The sequence below is a fragment of the Mercenaria mercenaria genome, chromosome 13, assembly GCF_021730395.1.
Source record: "Mercenaria mercenaria strain notata chromosome 13, MADL_Memer_1, whole genome shotgun sequence".
Taxonomy (NCBI): domain Eukaryota; kingdom Metazoa; phylum Mollusca; class Bivalvia; order Venerida; family Veneridae; genus Mercenaria; species Mercenaria mercenaria.
The window spans coordinates 71,498,566-71,519,291 of NC_069373.1; the positions used below are offsets into that span (position 1 = coordinate 71,498,566).

At 36.0% G+C, this 20,726-nt stretch overlaps 1 protein-coding gene across 1 annotated transcript in view; it reads right to left on the reverse strand.

Annotated features, from left to right (window-relative positions):
- Positions 1-10,794, reverse strand: part of LOC128547787 (keratin-associated protein 5-5-like) — a 44,914-nt gene extending 34,120 nt beyond the window's left edge. Inside the window, exon 1 of the mRNA XM_053520976.1 lies at positions 10,714-10,794. Coding sequence (XP_053376951.1) covers positions 10,714-10,794 — 81 coding nt within the window. The remainder of the gene's footprint in view (positions 1-10,713) is intronic.
- Positions 10,795-20,726: the final 9,932 nt, after the last annotated feature.

Below are 20,726 nucleotides of genomic sequence, written 5' to 3' on the forward strand. Positions count from 1 at the left end.
CTGGATTCGGATGTCAAATGTCGTTTTGGTATCGAATGTCCAATGTCGTTTTTTATTCGAATGTCCAATGTCGTTTTGGGTTCGAATGTCCAATGTCGTTCTGAACCGAATTTCCAATGTTGTTCTGGTATCGAATGTCCAAAGTTGTTTTGGATTTGAATGTTCACTGTCATTCCGGTATTGAATGTCCAGTGTCGTTCTGGAATCGAATGTCCAATGTCGTTCTGAAATAGAATGTCCAATATCGTTCTGGGTTCGAATGTCCAATGTCGTTCTGGTATCGAATGTCCAATGTTTATTTGGATTCGAATGTCCAATGTCGTTCTGAAATCAAATGTCCAATGTCGTTCGGATATCGAATGTCCAATGTCGTTCTGGAATCGAATGTCCAATGTCGTTCTGAAATAGAAGGTCCAATGTCGTTCTGGTTCGAATGTCCATTGTCGTTCTGGTATCGAATGTCCAATGTTTATTTGGATTCGAATGTCCAATGTCGTTCTGTGTTCGAATGTCCAATGTCGTTTTTGATTCGAATGTCCAATGTCGTTTTGGGTTTGAATGTCCAATGTCGTTCTGGTATCGAAAATGTCCAATGTCGTTTTTGATTCGAATGTCCAATATCGTTTAGATTCGAATGTCCAATGTCGTTCTGGTATCGAATGTCCAATGTATTCTGGTATCGAATATCCAAAGTTGTTCTGAAATCGAATGTCCAGTGTCATTTCGGTATCGAATGTACAGTGTCGTTCTGAAATCGAATGTCCAAAGTCGTTCTGAAATCGAATGTTTAATGTTGATTTGGATTCGAATATCCAATGTAGTTCTGTGTTCGAATGTCCAATGTCGTTCTGAAATCGAATGACCAATGTCGTTCTGGTATCGAATGTCCAATGTCGTTTTGGAATCGAATGTCCAATGTCGTTCTGATATCGAATGTCCAATGTTGTTTTGGATTCGAATGTCCAATGTCGTTCTGGAATCGTATGTGCAATGTCATTCTGAAATCGAATGTCCAATGTCGTTCTGAAATCGAATGTCCAATGTCGTTCTGGATTCGGATGTTCAATGTCGTTCTGGATTCGAATGTCCGATGTCGTTCTGAAATCGAATGTCCAATGTCGTTCTGGGTTCGAATGTCCAATGTCTTTCTGGTATTGAATGTCCAATGTCGTTCTGAAATCGAATGTCCAATGTCGTTCTGAAATCCAATGTTGATTTGGATTCGAATGCCCAATGCCGTTCTGTGTTCGAATGTTCAATGCCGTTCTGTGTTCGAATGTTCAATGTCGTTCTGGTATCGAATGTCCAATGTCGTTCTAAAATCGAATGTCCAATGTTGATTTGGATTCGAATGCCCAATGCCGTTCTGTGTTCGAATGCTCAATGTCGTTCTGAAATCGAATGTCCAATGTCGTTCTGGGTTCGAATGTCCAATGTCGTTCTGGTATCGAATGTCCAATGTCGTTCTGAAATCGAATGTCCAATGTCGTTCTGGTATCGAATGTCCAATGTCGTTCTGAAATCGAATGTCCAATGTCGTTCTAAAATCGAATGTCCAATGTTGTTTTTGATTCGAATGTCCAATGTCGTTCTGTGTTCGAATGCTCAATGTCGTTCTGAAATCGAATGTCCAATGTCGTTTTTGATTCGAATGTCCATTGTTGTTTTTGATTCGAATGTCCATTGTCTTTCTGAAATCTAATGTTCAATGTCGAATGTTTAATTTATTGCCAACTTCACGCTTTAAATGTTCAATGTCGTTCTCTTATCCAATGTTCAATGTCGAATGTCGAACATCTCGCCAACTTCACACACTTGTTGGTAAGATGGTATTTCATGTTACATATTAATTAGGAAGGGCCTGGTTAAGGGGGATTTTGGTATCATGTGTGCGTTGACTTGTCCTTTTAAAGTGTCGACATTTTTCTATTATCTATCGAAAAGGAAGACTTCCTTGAACGTTTATTTTCATTGTTATTTATAGGTTTTTCTTTTAAAATAACATATGTTATCCGCATTTCGTCTTACAAACATGCACCGTAAGCAACTGCTTCTGCTAATGATTTGGAAAGAAGCTCAAAAATTATTCTTGTTATAGTTTTAAAATTCATTCCAAATGATCTTGATATTTCATTCGTTCAGTATACATTACTCGTAGATCTACACCATTCCTATAATATGTGCATTCTGTCTCGTAGAACAGTTCAAATCATTATCAGTAGTATAAGAATTAAAAATAAGACAGTCACGAACATCGAATATTTTGATCAAAATGACGATCATATTGTTTCCGTGGCGATGTAAAACGAAATGGCGGGTTTAAATTATTTTAGATATCCATTCGGAGTTTATTTTCCTGATTCGGAAAATAATTTCTTTGTTCTCTTCCTGCTCAACTTAGAAAAAAAGCAATTATCATGTGTAACATTATTAACTCACTACATTGTAGAAATTAATCTATCTAAAATGTAATATCAGTATGTAAATCAAACGTGGATAATATATGAGGAAGTATGTGTCACTATTTTAGTCACTGACCTAGATAAACTGAAACCAAAACAAATTGTCATACTTTTAACCTTTATTCTTTAGCCAGTCATTTAAATGACTCCTGCCTAAGTTTATACAAAATTTTCAGATATGGCACATTCTTTACTTTCGGATGCTACAACTAAACCTGAAACTTATGTCATAAGTTTAGCTAAGAGGGCGCCGTTCTAGGCAAACATCGAATTATATATATAAGTTTTATAAATATCTGAAAATAGTCAACGCATATAATCAGATAGGTTAGTTTTATTGAGAATAGTTTTGTCACCGTAGGTTAGAATAATTTACTATACCCTAGTCAATGGCAATGTGCAGGTCATTACGTTCTAATGTGTCTTATTCTACTGGGCCATTTAGAGGGCATCAGTTCTGTTGATTTACCTATGTTTTAATTAAAATGTAGCAATGCTGTTTTTTTATATCGTCTGAATATTATATTTACGCTTAACGCACGGAATCAAAGGTTATCATATAATATAACCGGGTTGTTTACCTATGTACATTAATTCGACTTTTAGTTCATGATCTGTTATATAAGATATTTCATTTGTTTTTACCGCTAGTAGTAGTAACCTTTAATTGTATATAACAGTATGAATATTGTCAATGAATAACCTATACCAGGAAGAAAAAAGCTCAAGGTCACATGAAATGAGATAAACCTGGGAATGCCCCCTTTAATACCTTAAGACCCGAAAGTTAATAAATGTCATTCTACTTATTAGATACAGGAAAGAATTTTTATATTGCCTATTGACTCACTCAGTATAGATTTGGTAGTGTGATTCGGAAATACTAGTTCAGAATCCAGGAACACTGGTTAGGTTAACTGCCCGCCGTTACATGACTGAACTACTGTTGAAAAACGGCGTAAAAACCCAAAAACAAACAAACAAACAATACTAGTTTCGCGAATGGAAAAAATAAGCAAAACTGTTCAAGATTATAAATGTCGTTCATTCAACAAAACAGTTTTGACTTACTCAAGGCCATGTAAAGAGTTATTGTAGTAGTGATGCATATTATCGAACCTTTCCGAGATCTTTTAATTCTATATAAGGCCGAGAAATGTAGCCTCGAACGTGTTTATGAAATTTTGTACTAATTCAAGCGCCTTAAGTCTGACCACTGTTAACGAAGAAATCTTACCAGCTATAAAACTTGCATACATCGGTTTCATGAAAAATAAATCCAGAAATATTGCATTTGGAAAAGAATGTTATTGAAACAGACCGCCGAGGAAATGTTTACCTTTTTTCTTTCAAGCTGCGTTAGGCTTTATATGGCCTGTCGATAAATTGAACCCATGTCTAATGTTGGCCTGACGAGAATGGGTATCCAACTTGCGACTGAACTTCACTTGGCAGTAATATCAAGTTTTTTTCATTATTCAGAAGTCATTTACAAAATATAAAATCAGGCTTAGTTTTTCCACTTTTATTTTACAGGGATTTTTATGTTGGAGCTATTTCAATTCAAAGTAGAAAAAGGCTGTATAGATTGGCCACATACATTAGTGGCGTATTAATTTTAAAATGTTGTTTAAGGAGCACACACACCTATTGCTTGGTAATTTTAATTAAAATGATTTTTAAATCAGTAGGTATGATAGATAGAACATTTAGGTTGCTGTCTTAACTTTATTAGGTTCGTCCATGAAAAAAACAACAACATTGGATTTGCTGTGGTTATATTCGCGAATACTGCGCTGACAGTCCCAAATGTATTGTGGGACTCAGTAATATAACAGGAATCTATGAATTAATACATTGATTCCACCGAAACTGGATATAAGCGAATGTATCAAATAGCTACTCATTTAATTAGCTCAAACCCTGTTTAGCAATACTTGCATGTGCTCGTTGTTGTCTGCAGGTTGGATAAGAAGTTAATTTTCCAGATTGGTGTAGACTGATTTTCAGAAGACTACATTGAATATTCATTTTTGTATTATGAATCATAATTGCAAATTGTACGGTTGCTAGGAAATGAATGTATGAGAGAGAGTATAAATTGAACACAGAACTCACCAGCTGGAAAATAGCGATGACATGTATTTTTGTTATTAATTAAATCTATTTTTGTCTTGTAAATGAAGGCTTCATCAAATTGAAAAAATGTTCATCGAATTTGCTGCTCGTACCTTTTTCAGGAACACAAAAGCTTAATATGTTGTCAGATAGAAATGATTTTTACTGTCAGATCCGTCACGGGGGCCTTCGTGGCCGAGTGGTTAAGGTCGCTGACTTCATATCAAATTCAAAAGGATCCTACTACCACCTTCAGATCTAGAGACCTTTCGAGAAGTAATTAAGTGGTCGATAAAACAAATCAATTATTGGGTTTGTTACTGACCCTCTTACGCCGCCATTTTTACCTAGCATGCGATAGGAACATGCCGATTTCGATAGAATGCTAAAGTATACATACTGAAACGTGGTAGAGTAACACGATGCTATTAAGAAAAGGCACGAGGAAAGGGAGAAAGATTAGCACTATTAATATTTGGACTACTTGTGACTAGACCAGCGGAGGCTTACATTTTATTTGGTAGTGATCTGCCTATAAGAATTTTTTTGTTTGATTTTTTTCCAGAATTAGCATCCATTCTCAAGGACACTTCTGCCTAGTTTAGTTGCAAAATATTGAGAAAATCAAGAGAAATGAGCATTTATTACAGGTCACCCCCAATCATTAAAATACGCGAAATTTAGCCCTGTGCAAGCAATATCTCAAATTTTATTACAATATTCATGCAATTTTGATTCAAGATCCCTTTAATCGTTAAGATTATTGGTATTTTCAATCAGAAACATGCTAATTTCAATAATAGTTAGACATTTGCAGAGCTAAAATGTGAGAAAAGGCACTAACTATAAATTCGACCAAAATAGGACCACGTACCTGGTCGGAAATTGGGTCTAAATTCCATAAATACAAGGCATTTAAGAGTTTTCAACCATTTATCACCATTTTACATCATTTAGGATAGATTAATGGCCTTTTCATTGATTTTCGAGGAGTTTGGCAAAAAACCTTGTATGCCCCTTATAAAACAATGGTAACATCAGAAAACGTTTTCTCGGTAAAATTAACAGAAAAGGATGTCCCAGGTGCAAAGTTTCATTGCAGTGATATTACAGAACATTCTGTTTGTGAATTAAAACGCTGGTTAGAGTGTAGAAGTTTAAATATATCTGAAAAAAAGACAGTTTTGATTGAGAGGTGAGTACCAGAATACCATATCTTTTTGTTTTTGTTTTGTTTACGCCCAAAATGTAATAAGTAGCTAAAACATTTCAAATGATTGTTTTTTTTAGTTACAACTTGTTTTTAAAACACAATATCTTTTGAAGTGCGAAAATGTAATAAAATTGATATTAAGTTTAATACCAGGAAAATGAAATGATATACCAGAAAATGAGGTAAAATCAGTTTTAAGGATAAGAAATAAATAAACTTTGGTGGTGGTCATTCTAAAGATCTTTTTATAAACGGTTTGAGTCCATGAACAACCAATTGCAGATGTTATCTGACATACTTACATGTAAACAAACGTGCCTTTAATCACCAGACAGATAAGTCTTTTTCACAAATCTTTTCAGATGTAAAGCTTGCATTGAAGCTGGTGGTGAAGAAAATATTATTATATCCATTGATGGCGGTTGATGGTATGAGCAGAAAGTTACTAAAGTCCTAGCCAAGGTGCTCGGAGAAGTGGACAGCTCAGTGAACGTTCCAACTTTTCAACGAAAGGATGGAAGAGTTTTCCAGCCGGTGACCTGCCTAAATGGTTTTGTTATGGTACTATATATGAACACATAATAGCAACTGCAAATACAACGATAGCGGCAGTGATAGTGAGAATCAACACCTCTTAACCAATGTTGAAAGGAAGGCGGACAAGTAAAGAATGTGAAACACCAAATTAAAGAGGATTTCCAAGGTAATGGCTTCCTACACTGTAAAAACAAATTATAATATCTGTGTTATGTTGAAGTCAACGTCTGGAAAGGTTATGGAGCGGGATGTAATTGTAAAGCCTCGTCAATGGGTAGATGTAATCACATTGCTGCATTAATTGTTTCGTAATGGAATTTGGAAATCAAGTAGCTCCAACAAGTAAATTTTGCACGTGGAATACTGGTAAAAACAAGCGTAACCCACAATAATGTCAAAGTTCTGACTGCAACAAAAATTAAAACCTGACCATATTATAATGTTTGATCCGAGATCATAGAGTGTTGATGAAAAAAAGTTTGTGGACAATTTTATAGCAAGTCTATCAAACAGCAGCTCTGCAAGTATGATGCAGCAGGTACTCTAGATAAAATACAGTGACTATGATGTTGAAAAATTAACACTAAAGAAACTGATAGACTCGGCTATAAACATTTTCAAATTAACTTGTACAGAAATAAAACCCTATAAAGATTCCAACACCCGTGAGCAGACAAATTCTGACCAGTGGCATGCAAGTCGAAAAAAACGAGTTATAGCATCGATTGCAAAGGAAGTTGTTTGAACAAGGGCGCCAAGAGGAAGATATTACCTTCTTAAGAGACTATTATAGGGAAAAACATTACTAAACTAACCCTAGCCTGGCTCCCTGGCTGCATGGTTATTTTTTATATTAGTTCTGGAAACATTTTATCAGAAACTTTTAAGCCTCTAAAATAGCACAGTTTTATCTGATGGCTGAACCATGGGACACAGATGCCCCCGCTACATGACAAAGGACACAAAGATTTTCCTAGGTCAGGGGCCATAACTCCTACAATACTGAATGAATCCGGACGCGAAACCCCAGGTGCACAACTGCACATGCTGACCAACATTCCTGTAAACTTTGGTGACTCTAGGTCAAATACTTTGGGAGCTACGCGCGACACAACATTAAAATGACCAATTTTTAACTAAGTCAGGGGCCATTACTCCTACACGACTGAATGAATCCGGACGCGAAACCCCAGGTGCACACCTGCACATGCTGACCAACATTCCTGTAAACTTTGTTGACTCTAGGTCAAATACCTTTGGAGCTACGCGCGACACAACATTAAAATGACCAATTTTTAACTAAGTCAGGGGCCATAACTCCTACATGACTGAATGAATCCGGACGCGAAATCCCAGGTGCACAACTGCACATGCTGACCAACATTCCTGTAAACTTTGGTGACTCTAGGTCAAATACTTTTGGAGCTACGCGCGACACAACATTAAAATGACCATTTATTTCTAAGTCAGGGGCCATAACTCCTACACAACTGAATGAATCCGGACGCGAAACCCCAGGTGCACAACTACACATGCTGACCAACATTCCTGTACAGTTTTGTGACTCTACGTCAAATATTTTTAGAGATAGGCACGACACAACACTAAAATGACCAATTTTTACAAAGTAAGGGGCCATAACTCCTACACGACTGAATGAATCCGGACGCGAAACCCCAGTGCACAACTACACATGCTGACCAACATTCCTGTAAAGTTTTGTGACTCTACGTCAAATACTTTTGGAGCTAGGCGCGACACAACATTCTCGGAAGGACGGACGGACGGACGGACAGACGGACGGTCAAGGGCAAATCTATATCCCCCCCCCCCAAAGTGGGGGCATAAAAAAAGCAAATGCAATTGGGGCAATTTCTAAAGTTAAGCTTTTGCCGCTGCCAGTTAGTCAACAGAATAAAAAATAATTTCCTTTTAAATATTCTTTTATAACATGCTTTTGGTTTGGTCTTATTTGTTCATATTTTAAAACTTTTAAGTATAGCTTCATCCATTTCATCATTAAAAGTGAAGTTTAAAATGATTTAATTCTTGATCATGAGATCACAAATCCTCTGATAAATATGTAAATGCACATTCCAGTTGTCTGATAAGCCAATACAAGCTGATGGCAGGCCATAAATCGGTAAATTAGCTGCGGCTCATTAAATGATGAAACCCTTAGGTAACACATCACAGTAATAGCAGCAGTTTGTCACTAAAATAAATTAATGGGAATTTGTCTCACAAATTTGTGAGACACTGGTAGCCAACTTTCACCAGCCCTATGTTTGGAGCCAGGGGCAATAAAGAATGTCAATGTAGAAACAACCTTCTGGAGTTACTTCCCTCTTAATGAAGAAAACTGATATATGTAAATAAGAACAAACATAGGGACGGGAGCCAGTCTTAACTAACCCATACTCTCGAAGTTTGTACGACCTTTCAATACTGACAGGAATGTGGCTTATCAGCAGTTCTATTTTTAGAACATTTATACCTGTTCGATCTCTCCTCATATGAACAAAACATAGGGTCAGAACACAGTCCTACATAAACCAACTGATCATCGATTACACCAAATACTATAAGATATCACTGGGTATTAAAAAGCACGACGGTGAACATCTTCAATGTTAATTAAATCTACATCTTTTCGTAGTACGTTCTCATGTATCGGTTTTACAGCATTATTACCAAAAATTCACCGCATTTATCAGGAAACACAGACTTCCGGTGGGAGTGTTTTGTAAACAGTTCGGTCTACCAAAACCACATTCGCCAGATAAAATTCCATGACAAACAAGGTAGTGTTATTATTATACGAAAAAATGAATAGATATATTATAGGAATGGCAACGAATAGCATTCTTTGGTATTTGAATATTCAGTCAACCCTCCGAACGATTTATATGTTTAGGCGTAAAAAAAAAATTGTTTGTTTCCGGTATCCCGACCTACCCTAAATTTTTGGCCAGACCCTAAATGTTTTTATGGCCTTGGAGAATATTTTTTTCAACTTTTTAACAAAAAGATGCAAAACTGCACTTTTTATGCTTTAAACATGGCCAGTGATGTTAGAAATCAACTTACTGATGCTCTAAAGGCATAACCCCCTTATTTGTAATCATTTTTTGACAAAAAATAATTTCCGAAAAGTCTCCCTTAATAAAAAAAATTTCCAAAAAAAATAAATTTTCCGACCTACCTACCCTATTTTTTTTGAGCATGTTACCGGAAACAAAGATTTTTTTTTTAGGCCTTATCATACCCTAATCACCGATGTTAAAATAGAAACGGCTTCAGGATCACTCAATACATGCCTGTTACTGCAATCCATGAACACTTAGATTCCATGAAACTGTTACTGGGTTCTTTGACAGAATTAATACACAATAATTAATTTAAACACATTTTAATTATCCAAGCATCGACCGTCTGTTGCTTAGTTGTCTGGGTTTTCCCGCAATGAGTCATCAAACTACACACGTATTCAGTACATAAATTGGACTAAACAGTAGAGGTATGTTACCACTTTTATTAACAAACTATATACGTTAGTGTTTAAGGAATGTGTTAGCGAGGATAATAATTAATACTTTCTGAAGCAGTTTTTATAAACCTTTCAGTGTTTAAGTGTGGAGTGTTCTCTTTGTGGCATATAACTGTATTTTAAATATTTTTTAAAAGCCAAAAACAGTTAAATAATTTGCCGTTTATTTAACAGTGCCAGTAAACAATCAATTATATTCATAATAACTACAACTTTTTATAACGTTTACTACATTTAAAACCATATTTTTACATTTAAAACTATATTTTTATATTTAAAACTACATTTTCACATTTAAAACTACATTTTGACATTTAAAAATGCATTTCCATTCAATTTAAAACTTTATAACTGTTACCTAGAATATTGCGACTGATCTTGATACTAAACTAAAATTCCTTTAATATTCCACTATTAGATCTATTTGATTTTAATTATCGTTTGCATGAACTTTGTTAACATTATATTGAATTGTATACTAGTATCCAATTTTGATAGGGCTCAGTGTTTTATTAGGAGCCGTACAAACCAAGAATCTTACTGTATAGAATAAAAATTGCCATGCTCACTGAAATAGTAACAACTGCTGATAAATTCTGTTACTACTAAGAATAATGTTCCCCCGACTGGCAAAATATGGAGTGATAATGATGATGATCTATATTGTTGTTACTGATGAAAATTGTTGACGTTTGTGATGATGAAAGTGTAATTAAAACATTTATTTTGAAGTGATACTTCAATTAAATGTCATAACTGTATATTAGGTTTTAATTTTTAAATCATCATCATCACTAACGTCAGCATCAGAAAAATTCTTATGGTCTTTTTACCAATATTGAACTGTAATGAGCTTTTTTATCATCATCATCATCATCATCACTCCATGACTCAACTCCAAAACTCCACTGCATATTTTGTCGTATGCCGCAAAAAAATAATCGAAGAATATAGTATGAATAAGACAAATGATACTTCTAATACAAATATGATTTTTATATCCATCTCGTCATTTATTGTTGTTACCCGTACACTCATTGTTCTTAAATGATCTTATAAATCTATTTTGTAATGAGGCACGTACAATCTAATCTCAAGGAAAATAACACACAGCTCACGGAAATAAATCACAAATAGTACTGCTCGTCACTTCGTTGATCAATCAAATTCATGAAAAATTCAACAAATTTGATTACAGTGTATAAATGAACACGATATATCAAACCGGACGACAATCGTGCCTACAAGAATGTAAAAAATGTTTTGTATGGATTTTTTAAAAATTTAATTAAATTTTAAATTGAATTAAATAAAAAAAAATTAAATTAAAAAAATCTCACCGACACAGTTTATGTAATATGGCGAAATTCCAGTCTTGGTAAAGGATGATTCGAACACAAACGGATATTATAGAAATAACCGAGCTTTCACTTTCAAGTTTATTCTACATACCTCGCGGGGTTCTGAGTTCAAAACGAGCCCTCGCAAGTTATTATAAGTCTGAACCTTATTCATTCCGCCACAGAGGCAACATTGTCAACATTGTATGAAGCGGTGCCTATAGTCTATGTTACCGGTTTGTTCAGGTCATTATAATACAAATATAAATATTTAAAACATTTATCACATTCAAAGATATGGATTACAAATTTGCTTTGTGTAAACATCCTTTCTCAAGATACACAGGCAGACATTATTACTGCATTTAATAATACATCACGCTATCTGGATGATATACTTAATATGGATAATCCGTTTTTTGATCAGTTAGTGGAAAATATCTATCACAGGGAGCTGCAGTTCAATAAAACTAACAACTCGGATAATACTGCTTCATTTCTAGATTTACATCTCTCTATTTACGACAATTTTTTACATACCAAAATTTATGACAAGAGGGATGATTTAATTTCAGTATTGTAAATTTCCCCCATTTGGATGGGGCTACATCTTATGGGGTATATATTTCTCAGTTAATTCGGTTTGCAAGAGCATGTAGTCGTGTTGAGGATTTCAATGAACGTAACATATATATTACAAATAAGCTTCTTCAACAGGGCTACCGTTATTATAAATTACGTAAATATTTTTCCAAATTTTACTATTGTAATTCAGATTTGATTTTGAAATACAATAGCAATTTAAAGACACTTCTGCGAGAAGGTATATCAAACCCCGCTTTTTATGGGGGTGTGGTTTACAAACTTCGTAAGATTTTGGGTCATGGCAATTTTCCAATTGTATTTAGTAAAGTCATTAATCGTTTTATGAAAAGAGGTTATGACCCAACTGTTTTGAGACACACCGCATGTTTGGTGTTCAGCCCTTTTACAGTTGGACGCTACGCTTTCCTCTTTGATTGTGTCTGACGGAACAGGTGGAGGACTCTATGATTAATAGTTCTTAAATCCCACCAGGACTGAGCTATTATGATTTCCGTCTTCTGGCCTGTTTCGTCGGGCCCTTAAGGGTGTTTCCCTTGTTGCTCTGTCTTCTGCAAAGGCATTGAGTACATGCGTTTTAGGTTCTTAAGGATTGCATTTTTATACATATATACAAGAGCATTTTTGTGTTTTACATTACATGCCTTCTGTTTCCTTTACGTATGTTAGGGTTTCACCTGGCGGGGATAACTTTTATTTACACTGTCTTGTGACTTTGGAACATGGTGGGGGTAAGAATGAGGTTAGGTGCACCATAAACCGGTTTAAACTCCCCAGTGGTGGTTTTGCCACTGACCGTTCCAAGGCGGTGCCCCACTGTGTTCCTGTATTTGTTTGTTTTGTCCTTGTGTGTTTATTTTGTGTGTGTGTGTGTGTGTGTGTGTGTGTGGTGCGAGTGTTGTTCGTGTGTGCCTTTGGGAATGCTGCGTTTTTGGAACGTGGCTTTCCCTGTTAGTCCGTTTCACTGATCTGTCTTATTGAATACAGTTAATATGTAGTATCTAACGCGTGGAAGAGTCTATTTCCCTGTTGGATATTCTTCCTTGTTTTTAGTACCAAAGTTCTTCCTTAATCATATGTTTTTTATGCAGTTTGGTTGTACGATGTCTGTGTGATGAAAACTAATGAAGGGGAACGGGAAACTGCCAGGCTCCATACATGTTATTTTCGGTCCCACCAGGCCCTCTCAACGTCCGATAAGCACCACATTTCCGGCTATGGCCCTGCAACATTTAACAATACTCCATTTTTCTTGCCAGTTGTTTTCAGTACTTCCACCACGTCTCGTCATTTTTCTTAACCGCTTCCATTTTTGACCATGCCCCTTTTTTTTTTTGTTAACACATTCCTTCAACTTTTAACCAGGTGATTCATATTTGGTCGTCCACTTGCCATGTCCATAACTTTCAGCAGTGCCAGCTATAAGTTACAGTACCGCCTTTATGTCTCATTGCGAAATGCTGACCAGAAAGAGGTAATATGTGCGTGTGTGTGTTTGTCCGGCGTCCGTCCACACTTTCCTTTAAACAACATCTCCTGCTAAACCACCAGGCTAATTTCACAGGGATGTTCCTTGGATGGTCTTCTTCAAAGAATTCAATTCCACACAGAATTCTGGTTGCCACGGCAACTAAAAGGAAATACTTTTAAATTCCTCTTGTCCAAAACCACAGGTCCTGGGGCTCTAACATTTGGTATGTAGCATCATCTAGTGGTCCTCTACCAGGATTGTTCAAATTATCCCCTTGGGTCAAATGGGGCCACATTGTTTATATAGACTTACCTAAATACCTGAATAATAGATGGTAAACGGGAAGAAACTGACTGGTTTGTTATTTCCCCTCTTAGTATGTGAGTTAGTCTACATTATCTAAATATAGATGATGAAGGAGGAAGAAATTGACTAGTTCTACATGTCTAAATAATAGATATTGTATGGGGAAGAAACGGACCCCCTACACATACACACCACACATACCCCCAAATGTGTATATATCAACATACATGGATGATAATAGACAGTAAAGGGGGAATAAACTGACTAGTTGTTTCTTCCCCACACCCTTCTCGGTATACATGTATCTGAATAGTGAATAATACATGTTGAAGGGGAAGGAAACTGACTAGTTTGTTCTTTTACCTCTAGAATATGAGTTAGTCCACATACATTAAGATTATTAGACGGTGAAAGCTCCTCTAGCATGTATTTATCGACATATCTGAATACTAACAGACGGTAAAGGGAAAAGAAACTGATAAACTGTTCTTTCCCCACTAGTATTTTAGTGCTAACATGCATGTTGCCTTAAGTGATCATTCTCTGTTGGTCAGTCTGTATCATTATCTAAAAGAAAAGTCAAGTTATCAAGAAAATCCTTCATCCTTACTTTTGAAAGGGCAATATTAAAACCGCAACCCAATCCACCCAAGCTCTTGCACAGGTATCCATGATTTATAATAAAGCCGGTCTGTATAATAACTAGTACTTTCAACAAAGTTTAAATCTTTTGAAGTAAGGATATACTTCTAATTTGATCTCCACACGTCATCTAAACACAACTATTTCGATGCCACTGAAATGCCAGTATTCTCCATTTCTCTCAAAGTTTTTTTTTTTGTGAAGGGAGGCAACTCAACCCGAAAGGTCCCACAGTGTAACAGTAATATTCCCGCTTGAAATTGAATCCCGCCAGATGATAATAGCAATGAAAAGAAAAAGAATCCTTTTCTTTCAAAATATTCGTTTTTTTCCAGTCTTCATTTTTTTTTGTTTCCAAATCAACATATTAACCTTACGCAAATCCACAATAAGTCTCTTTCAGTCCAGTCTATTTATCGAAACACTCAACGGAATGACAGGCGTTTCGACAATGTAATTATATTTTAACATATCTAAAATGGATTCCTCAACAAACCTTCTATCTCGTTAAAAATCATCTATAATAGTAACTACTTTTTATAACTTTTATTATATCTTAAACTACATTTTTACATTTAAAACTACATTTTCACATTCAAAACTGTTAACTAGAATAGTGCGACTGATCTTGATACTGAACTGAAATTCCATTAAAATTCCACTGTTAGATCTATTTGACTTTAATTATCGTTTGCATGAACTTTCTCAACAGATATATTGAATTGGTATCCAATTTTGATAGAGCGCAGTGTTTATTAGGTTCTATCTGTCAGGCTGTAGATACAAGAAAGAGTGCTCACTGAAATAGCAACAACTGTTGATAAATTCTGTTACTAGATAATGTTCTCGGACCCAGCAAAAATTAATCTGTTTTGAAAAAATGATGAATATCATTAGAATAAGATTAATGATACTTCTAATTCAAATATAAATTTTATATCCGTCTCGTCATTTATTGATTTTTACCCGTACACTCATTGTTCGTAAATGCTTTAATGAATATATTTTGTAATGAGGCACGTAAAAGCTAATCGCAAGGAAGGTTTCAAGGAAGATTACATACAATGCACACGAAAATAAATATTATCACATTTATACCGTGTTCACACTAGCAGAACGGTTTTATTTTTATTAGGCACTAATTGGCTATAATTGGTATTTGACATTCAAAACCCATCAAAATATAATCTAGTTTGCGTCCACACTTGGCAAAGAAATGTGGTTTAAATATATACATGTAATGTTGGAAGTTAACAAATATCTTGCAATAAGCAAAAAGGTTACAAAGAATTGAAGCTAACAGAAACAAGAAGGGGTCATCAATATTTAAACTTCTGTGTTCATCTAAGAATTTCTGTTCATTCCATCTATTGTCCATTTTGAGCGTCAGCATGACTCCATATCGCAATTTAATGTTTTTGTTTCAACAACATTCCAATTACTTTTGCCAGCCACAGCATCAATTGTTTGATACAAAAGAGAAACACATGGTATTCTTCCTCCAAAAGGTAAGATCTGTGGATTTGGGATTGTAAAACCAGTTATAACCCACATTTGCGTTCACATTTGTAAAATAATGTAGCATTACTTTTAATGTAGTATTAAAACCACCTCCCGAGGTAGTTTTAATGCTACATTACAGAAACCACTTGACCTTTACAAAATTCACGTTTTACACCACATATAGTGTGGACGCAAACGACTTTAAAAAATAAACCCAAGTTAATGTAGGATTAAAAACGTAGTCTGAACACGGTATTAGAATGATTTTTTTACTATTTGTCACGTCGTTGATCAATCAAATGCATGAGAAAGTTCAACAAATCTGATTCACAGGGTATAAATGAACACGATATGTCAAAACAGACGACAGTCGTGACTGCAAGAATGTGAAAAATGTTTTGTATGGATTTTTTTTAAAATATCCCACTGACACAGCTTATATAATATAGCGAAATTCCAGCATTGGTAAAGGGTGATTCGAACATAAACGGACATTAGAAATAGCCGAGCTTTCACCGTCAAGTTTTATTTTACATAACTCGCGGTGTCCCGAGTTCAAAACGGACCCTGGCAAGTTATTAGAAATCAGTAAACTTATTCATTCCACCACAGAGGCAGCATTGTCAAAAGTTTGTTTGAAGCGGTGCCTATAGTCAATGTTACAGTTTTGTTCAGGTCATTATAATACAAATATCAATCACATTCGAAGATGTGGATTACAAATTCGCTTTACCTCGGATATAGTGTGTAAACATGCTTTAATGAACAGCTTCACGTGACTTAGAACCAAAGTTTTTCCTTAATCATATGTTTATATGCAGTTTGGTTGTACGATGTCTGTGTGATGAAAACTAATGAAGGGGAATGGGAAACTTTACTTCTGGTTGTACCCATATGCCAGGCTCCATATACGTTATTTTCGGTCCCACCAGGCCCTCTCAACGTCCCATAAACACCACATTTCCGGCTATGGCTCTTCAACATTAAACAGTACTCAATTTTTCTGGCCAATTGTTTTCAATACTTCCACCACGTCTCGTCATTTTTAGCCCACCATCATCAGATGGTGGGCTATTCAAATCACTCTGCGTCCGTGGTCCGTCGTCCGTCCGTCCGTCAACAATTTCTCCTTATCGCATCTCCTCAGAAACTACTGGGGGGATTTTGACCAAACTGTCAGAATGATGTATTGGTACCCTAGTTGTGTCCCCCTGAAAATCAAACTGGTTCAACAATTTTTGAGTGAGTTATGGCCCTTTGTTCATTTTCATAATTTACAAAGATTTATACAGGGAAATTTTTTAAAAATCTTCTTGTCCAAAACCACAGAGCCTAGGGCTTTGATATTTGGTATGTATCATCATCTAGTGGTCCTCTACAAAGATGTACAAATTATTTCCCTGGGGTCAAATATGTCCCCGCCCCGGGGGTCACATGGTTTATATAGACTTATATAGGGAAAAAATTTTAAAATCTTCTTGTCCATAACCTACAACATTCAAATTTGGACCACATGTATAGTTTTGAGTGGCAAGATGAACCTTGACATGAGTTGACCTTGATCTTGACCTAGTGACCTACTTTCACATTTTTGTAGCTACAGCCTTCAAAGTTGGACCACATGCATTGGTTTGTGTACCGAAATGAACTTTGACCTTTAGAGTGACTTACTTTCACATTTGTGAAGGTACAGACTTCAAATTTTGACATCATGCATAGTTTTGTGTTCCGAAATGAAATTTGACATTGAGATTGACCTAGTGACCTACTTTCACATTTCTGAAGCTACAGGCTTCAAATTTGAACCACATGCATAGTTTTGTGTTCTGAATTGAAATTTGACATTGATTTTTACCTAGTACCTACTTTCACATTTCTCAAGTTACAGCCTTCAGATTTGAAGCTCAGGCATAGTTTTGTTTACCGAAATGAACTTTGACTTTGAAATTGATCTAGTGACCTACTTTCACATTTCTCAAGCTACAACTTTCAAATTTGGACCACATGCATGGACCACATGCACAGTGTTGTGTACCGAAATGAAAGTTGACCTTGATTTTGACCTTGAGCTAGTCTTGAAATTTGGAACATTTAAAAATGACTCAATGGTGGGCGCTAAGATCACTCTATGATCTCTTGTTCTTAACCGCTTCTATTTTTGACCACGCCCCTTTATTATTTTGTTAACACATCCCTTCAACTTTTAACCAGGTGATTCATATTTGGTCGTCCACTTGCCATGTCCATAACTTTCAACAGTGCCAGCTATAAGTTACAGTACCGCCTTAATGTCTCATTGCGAAATGCTGACCAGAAAGAGGTAATGTGTGTGTGTTTGTCCGGCGTCCGTCCACACTTTCCTCAACATCTCCTGCTAAACCACCAGGCTAATTTCACAGGGATGTTCCTTGGATGGTCTTCTTCAAAGAATTCAATTCCACACAGAATTCTGGTTGCCATAGCAACTGAAAGGAAAAACTTTTAAATTCTTCTTGTCCAAAACCACAGGTCCTAGGGCTTTGACATTTGGTATGTAGCATCATCTAGTGGTCCTCTACCAAGATTGTTCAAATTATCCCCTAGGGTAAAATGATGACACATTGTTTATATAGACTTACCTAAATACCTGAATAATAGATGGTAAAGGGGAAGAAACTGACTAGTTTGTTATTTCCCTTCTTAGTATGTGAGTTAGTCTACATATTTGAATATAGATGATTCAGGGGAAGAAACTGATTAGTTTGTTCTTTCTCTTCTACTTTGTGAGTTAGTCTACATTATCTGAATATAGATAGTAGGGGGAGGAGTGAAGGGGGAAGAAACTGACTAGTTCTACATGTCTAAATAATAGATATTGTATGGGGAAGAAATGGACCTGTTGGTTCTTTCCCCCCCCCCTCCACCCACCTCCCTCCACACTCCCCAAATGTGTATATATCAACATACATGGATGATAATACAGTAAAGGGGGAATAAACTGACTAGTCGTTTCTTCCCCACCCCTTCCCGGTATATATATATCTGTATGCTAGTATGTATGCTAGTAGGTGGACGGATAGCTCAGTGGTTTGCACACTGGCCTTCCAATCCTGAGGTCGGGGTTCGATCCCCGGCAGCTACTCGGGAATTTTCAGAAACGCTTTTCAGTGTTTCCCACCCAACTAGAGGTGTACTGGTCAGGAATCCAGGCAATCCTTGCGTGTATCAGTGCTATACACTGGGCACGTTAAAGAACCAGGCTGTCTATTCGCAACGAGCTAGGCTAAGTTAGCCGGACAAGCCTGTATCTGATTTCTGATCTCTCTGTCGTGGGGGCTTTGTCTCACTCTGTCCCTCTGGTCAGATCGCTCTGTGTCTGTACTAGTAGAGGATGAATTATGCGCCCTGTGTGGCTGCATTTGACCTATGTAAAGCGCCTTTGAACGTGAAATTGATCATGAAAAGGGCGCTATATAAATCTGGTATAATAATAATAATAATAATAATAAATAATACATGTTGAAGGGGAAGAAAATGACTAGTTTGTTCTTTCACCTCTAGAATATGAGTTAGTTTACATACATTAATAGACGGTGAAGGCTCCTCTAGCATGTATATATCGACATATCTGAATACTAACTGACGGTAAAGGGAAAAGAGACTGATAAGTTGTTCTTTCCCCACTAGCATTTTAGTGCTAACATGCATGTTGCCTTAAGTCATCATTCTCTGTTGGTCAGTCTGTATTATTATCTAAAAGAAAAGTCAAGTTATCAAGAAAATCCTTCATCCTTACTTTTGGAAGGGCAATATTAAAACCGCAACCCAATCCACTCAAGCTCTTGCACAGGTATCCATGATTTATAATAAAGCCGGTCTGTATAATAACTAGTATTTTCAACAAATTCTACATCTTTTAAAATAAGGATATACTTCTTCACACGCCATCTAAACACAACTATTTCGATGCCACTGAAATGCCAGTATTCTCCATTTATCTCAAAGTTTTTTTTGTGAATGGGTGCAACTCAATCCGAAAGGTACCACAGTGTAACAGTAATACTCCCGCTTGAAATTGAATCATACCAGATGATAATAGCAATGAAAAGAAAAAGAATCCCTTTTTTCAAAATATTCGATTCCCTTTTTTCCGTATGCGTAGCATGTATCATTGGTATCTTCTGTGAAGGCAGGTATTGAAACAGCAGTTGAACGATGAGAACCTTGTAATTTGGAATGCAGATGTCAGATGTTGCATAAAAAAGAATTTTTATCAGCAATAAATACTTAATAGAGTTTTAAGTGTTTTAATAACCCGAGTCTCGGCTTGTTTAAGTCTTTCTTTCATCCTCGCTACCCTTGCCACAGACAGAGGGGTTTCATATTCTTTTGTTGTAGTTCAGACCCCGGGAGATCTGCAATTCTGATTAGCTTATTTCTATCATGGTTTGTCTTGATAAGATAATTAACTGGCTCTTGCACACGAGCACTCTAAGGCGTGCTCACTTATTCAAACCTTCTATCTCCTGATTAAATTCAAACTGAATCTTAAGTGTTAAAGACTTTAATTAGGGCTTTTCATGTTTCTACTTATCACTTTCTGAGGAAAATTCTATTCTAAGTGATTTAATTTATTGATCAAAGGTCTGAATAAGCAAAAATCGTCAAAGGCTTCCCCTTCAAAATCACCTGGGTCTTACTTTGAAGAACGCCGTCTGTACTACGTTCAGAACTTGAACCGGCAATTTCTCTATCTGACTTACGCTTATCGGTAGAATTTTCTACAGAACTCTGATCGTCACTTTCTACAACTGATAGTTACTGAGAAGATATATCCAAACCCGAATCATCAAACGAAGCCATAGACGAAAAAACTGTTTAGAACAGATGAATTTTGATCTGTTGATTGATAAGTGTTATACGTAGTCCACAAAAACAAACAAGACAAAATGTGTTGTTTAAAGATATTTTGGATAAAATGATCCCTCGGTACATTTTGTCT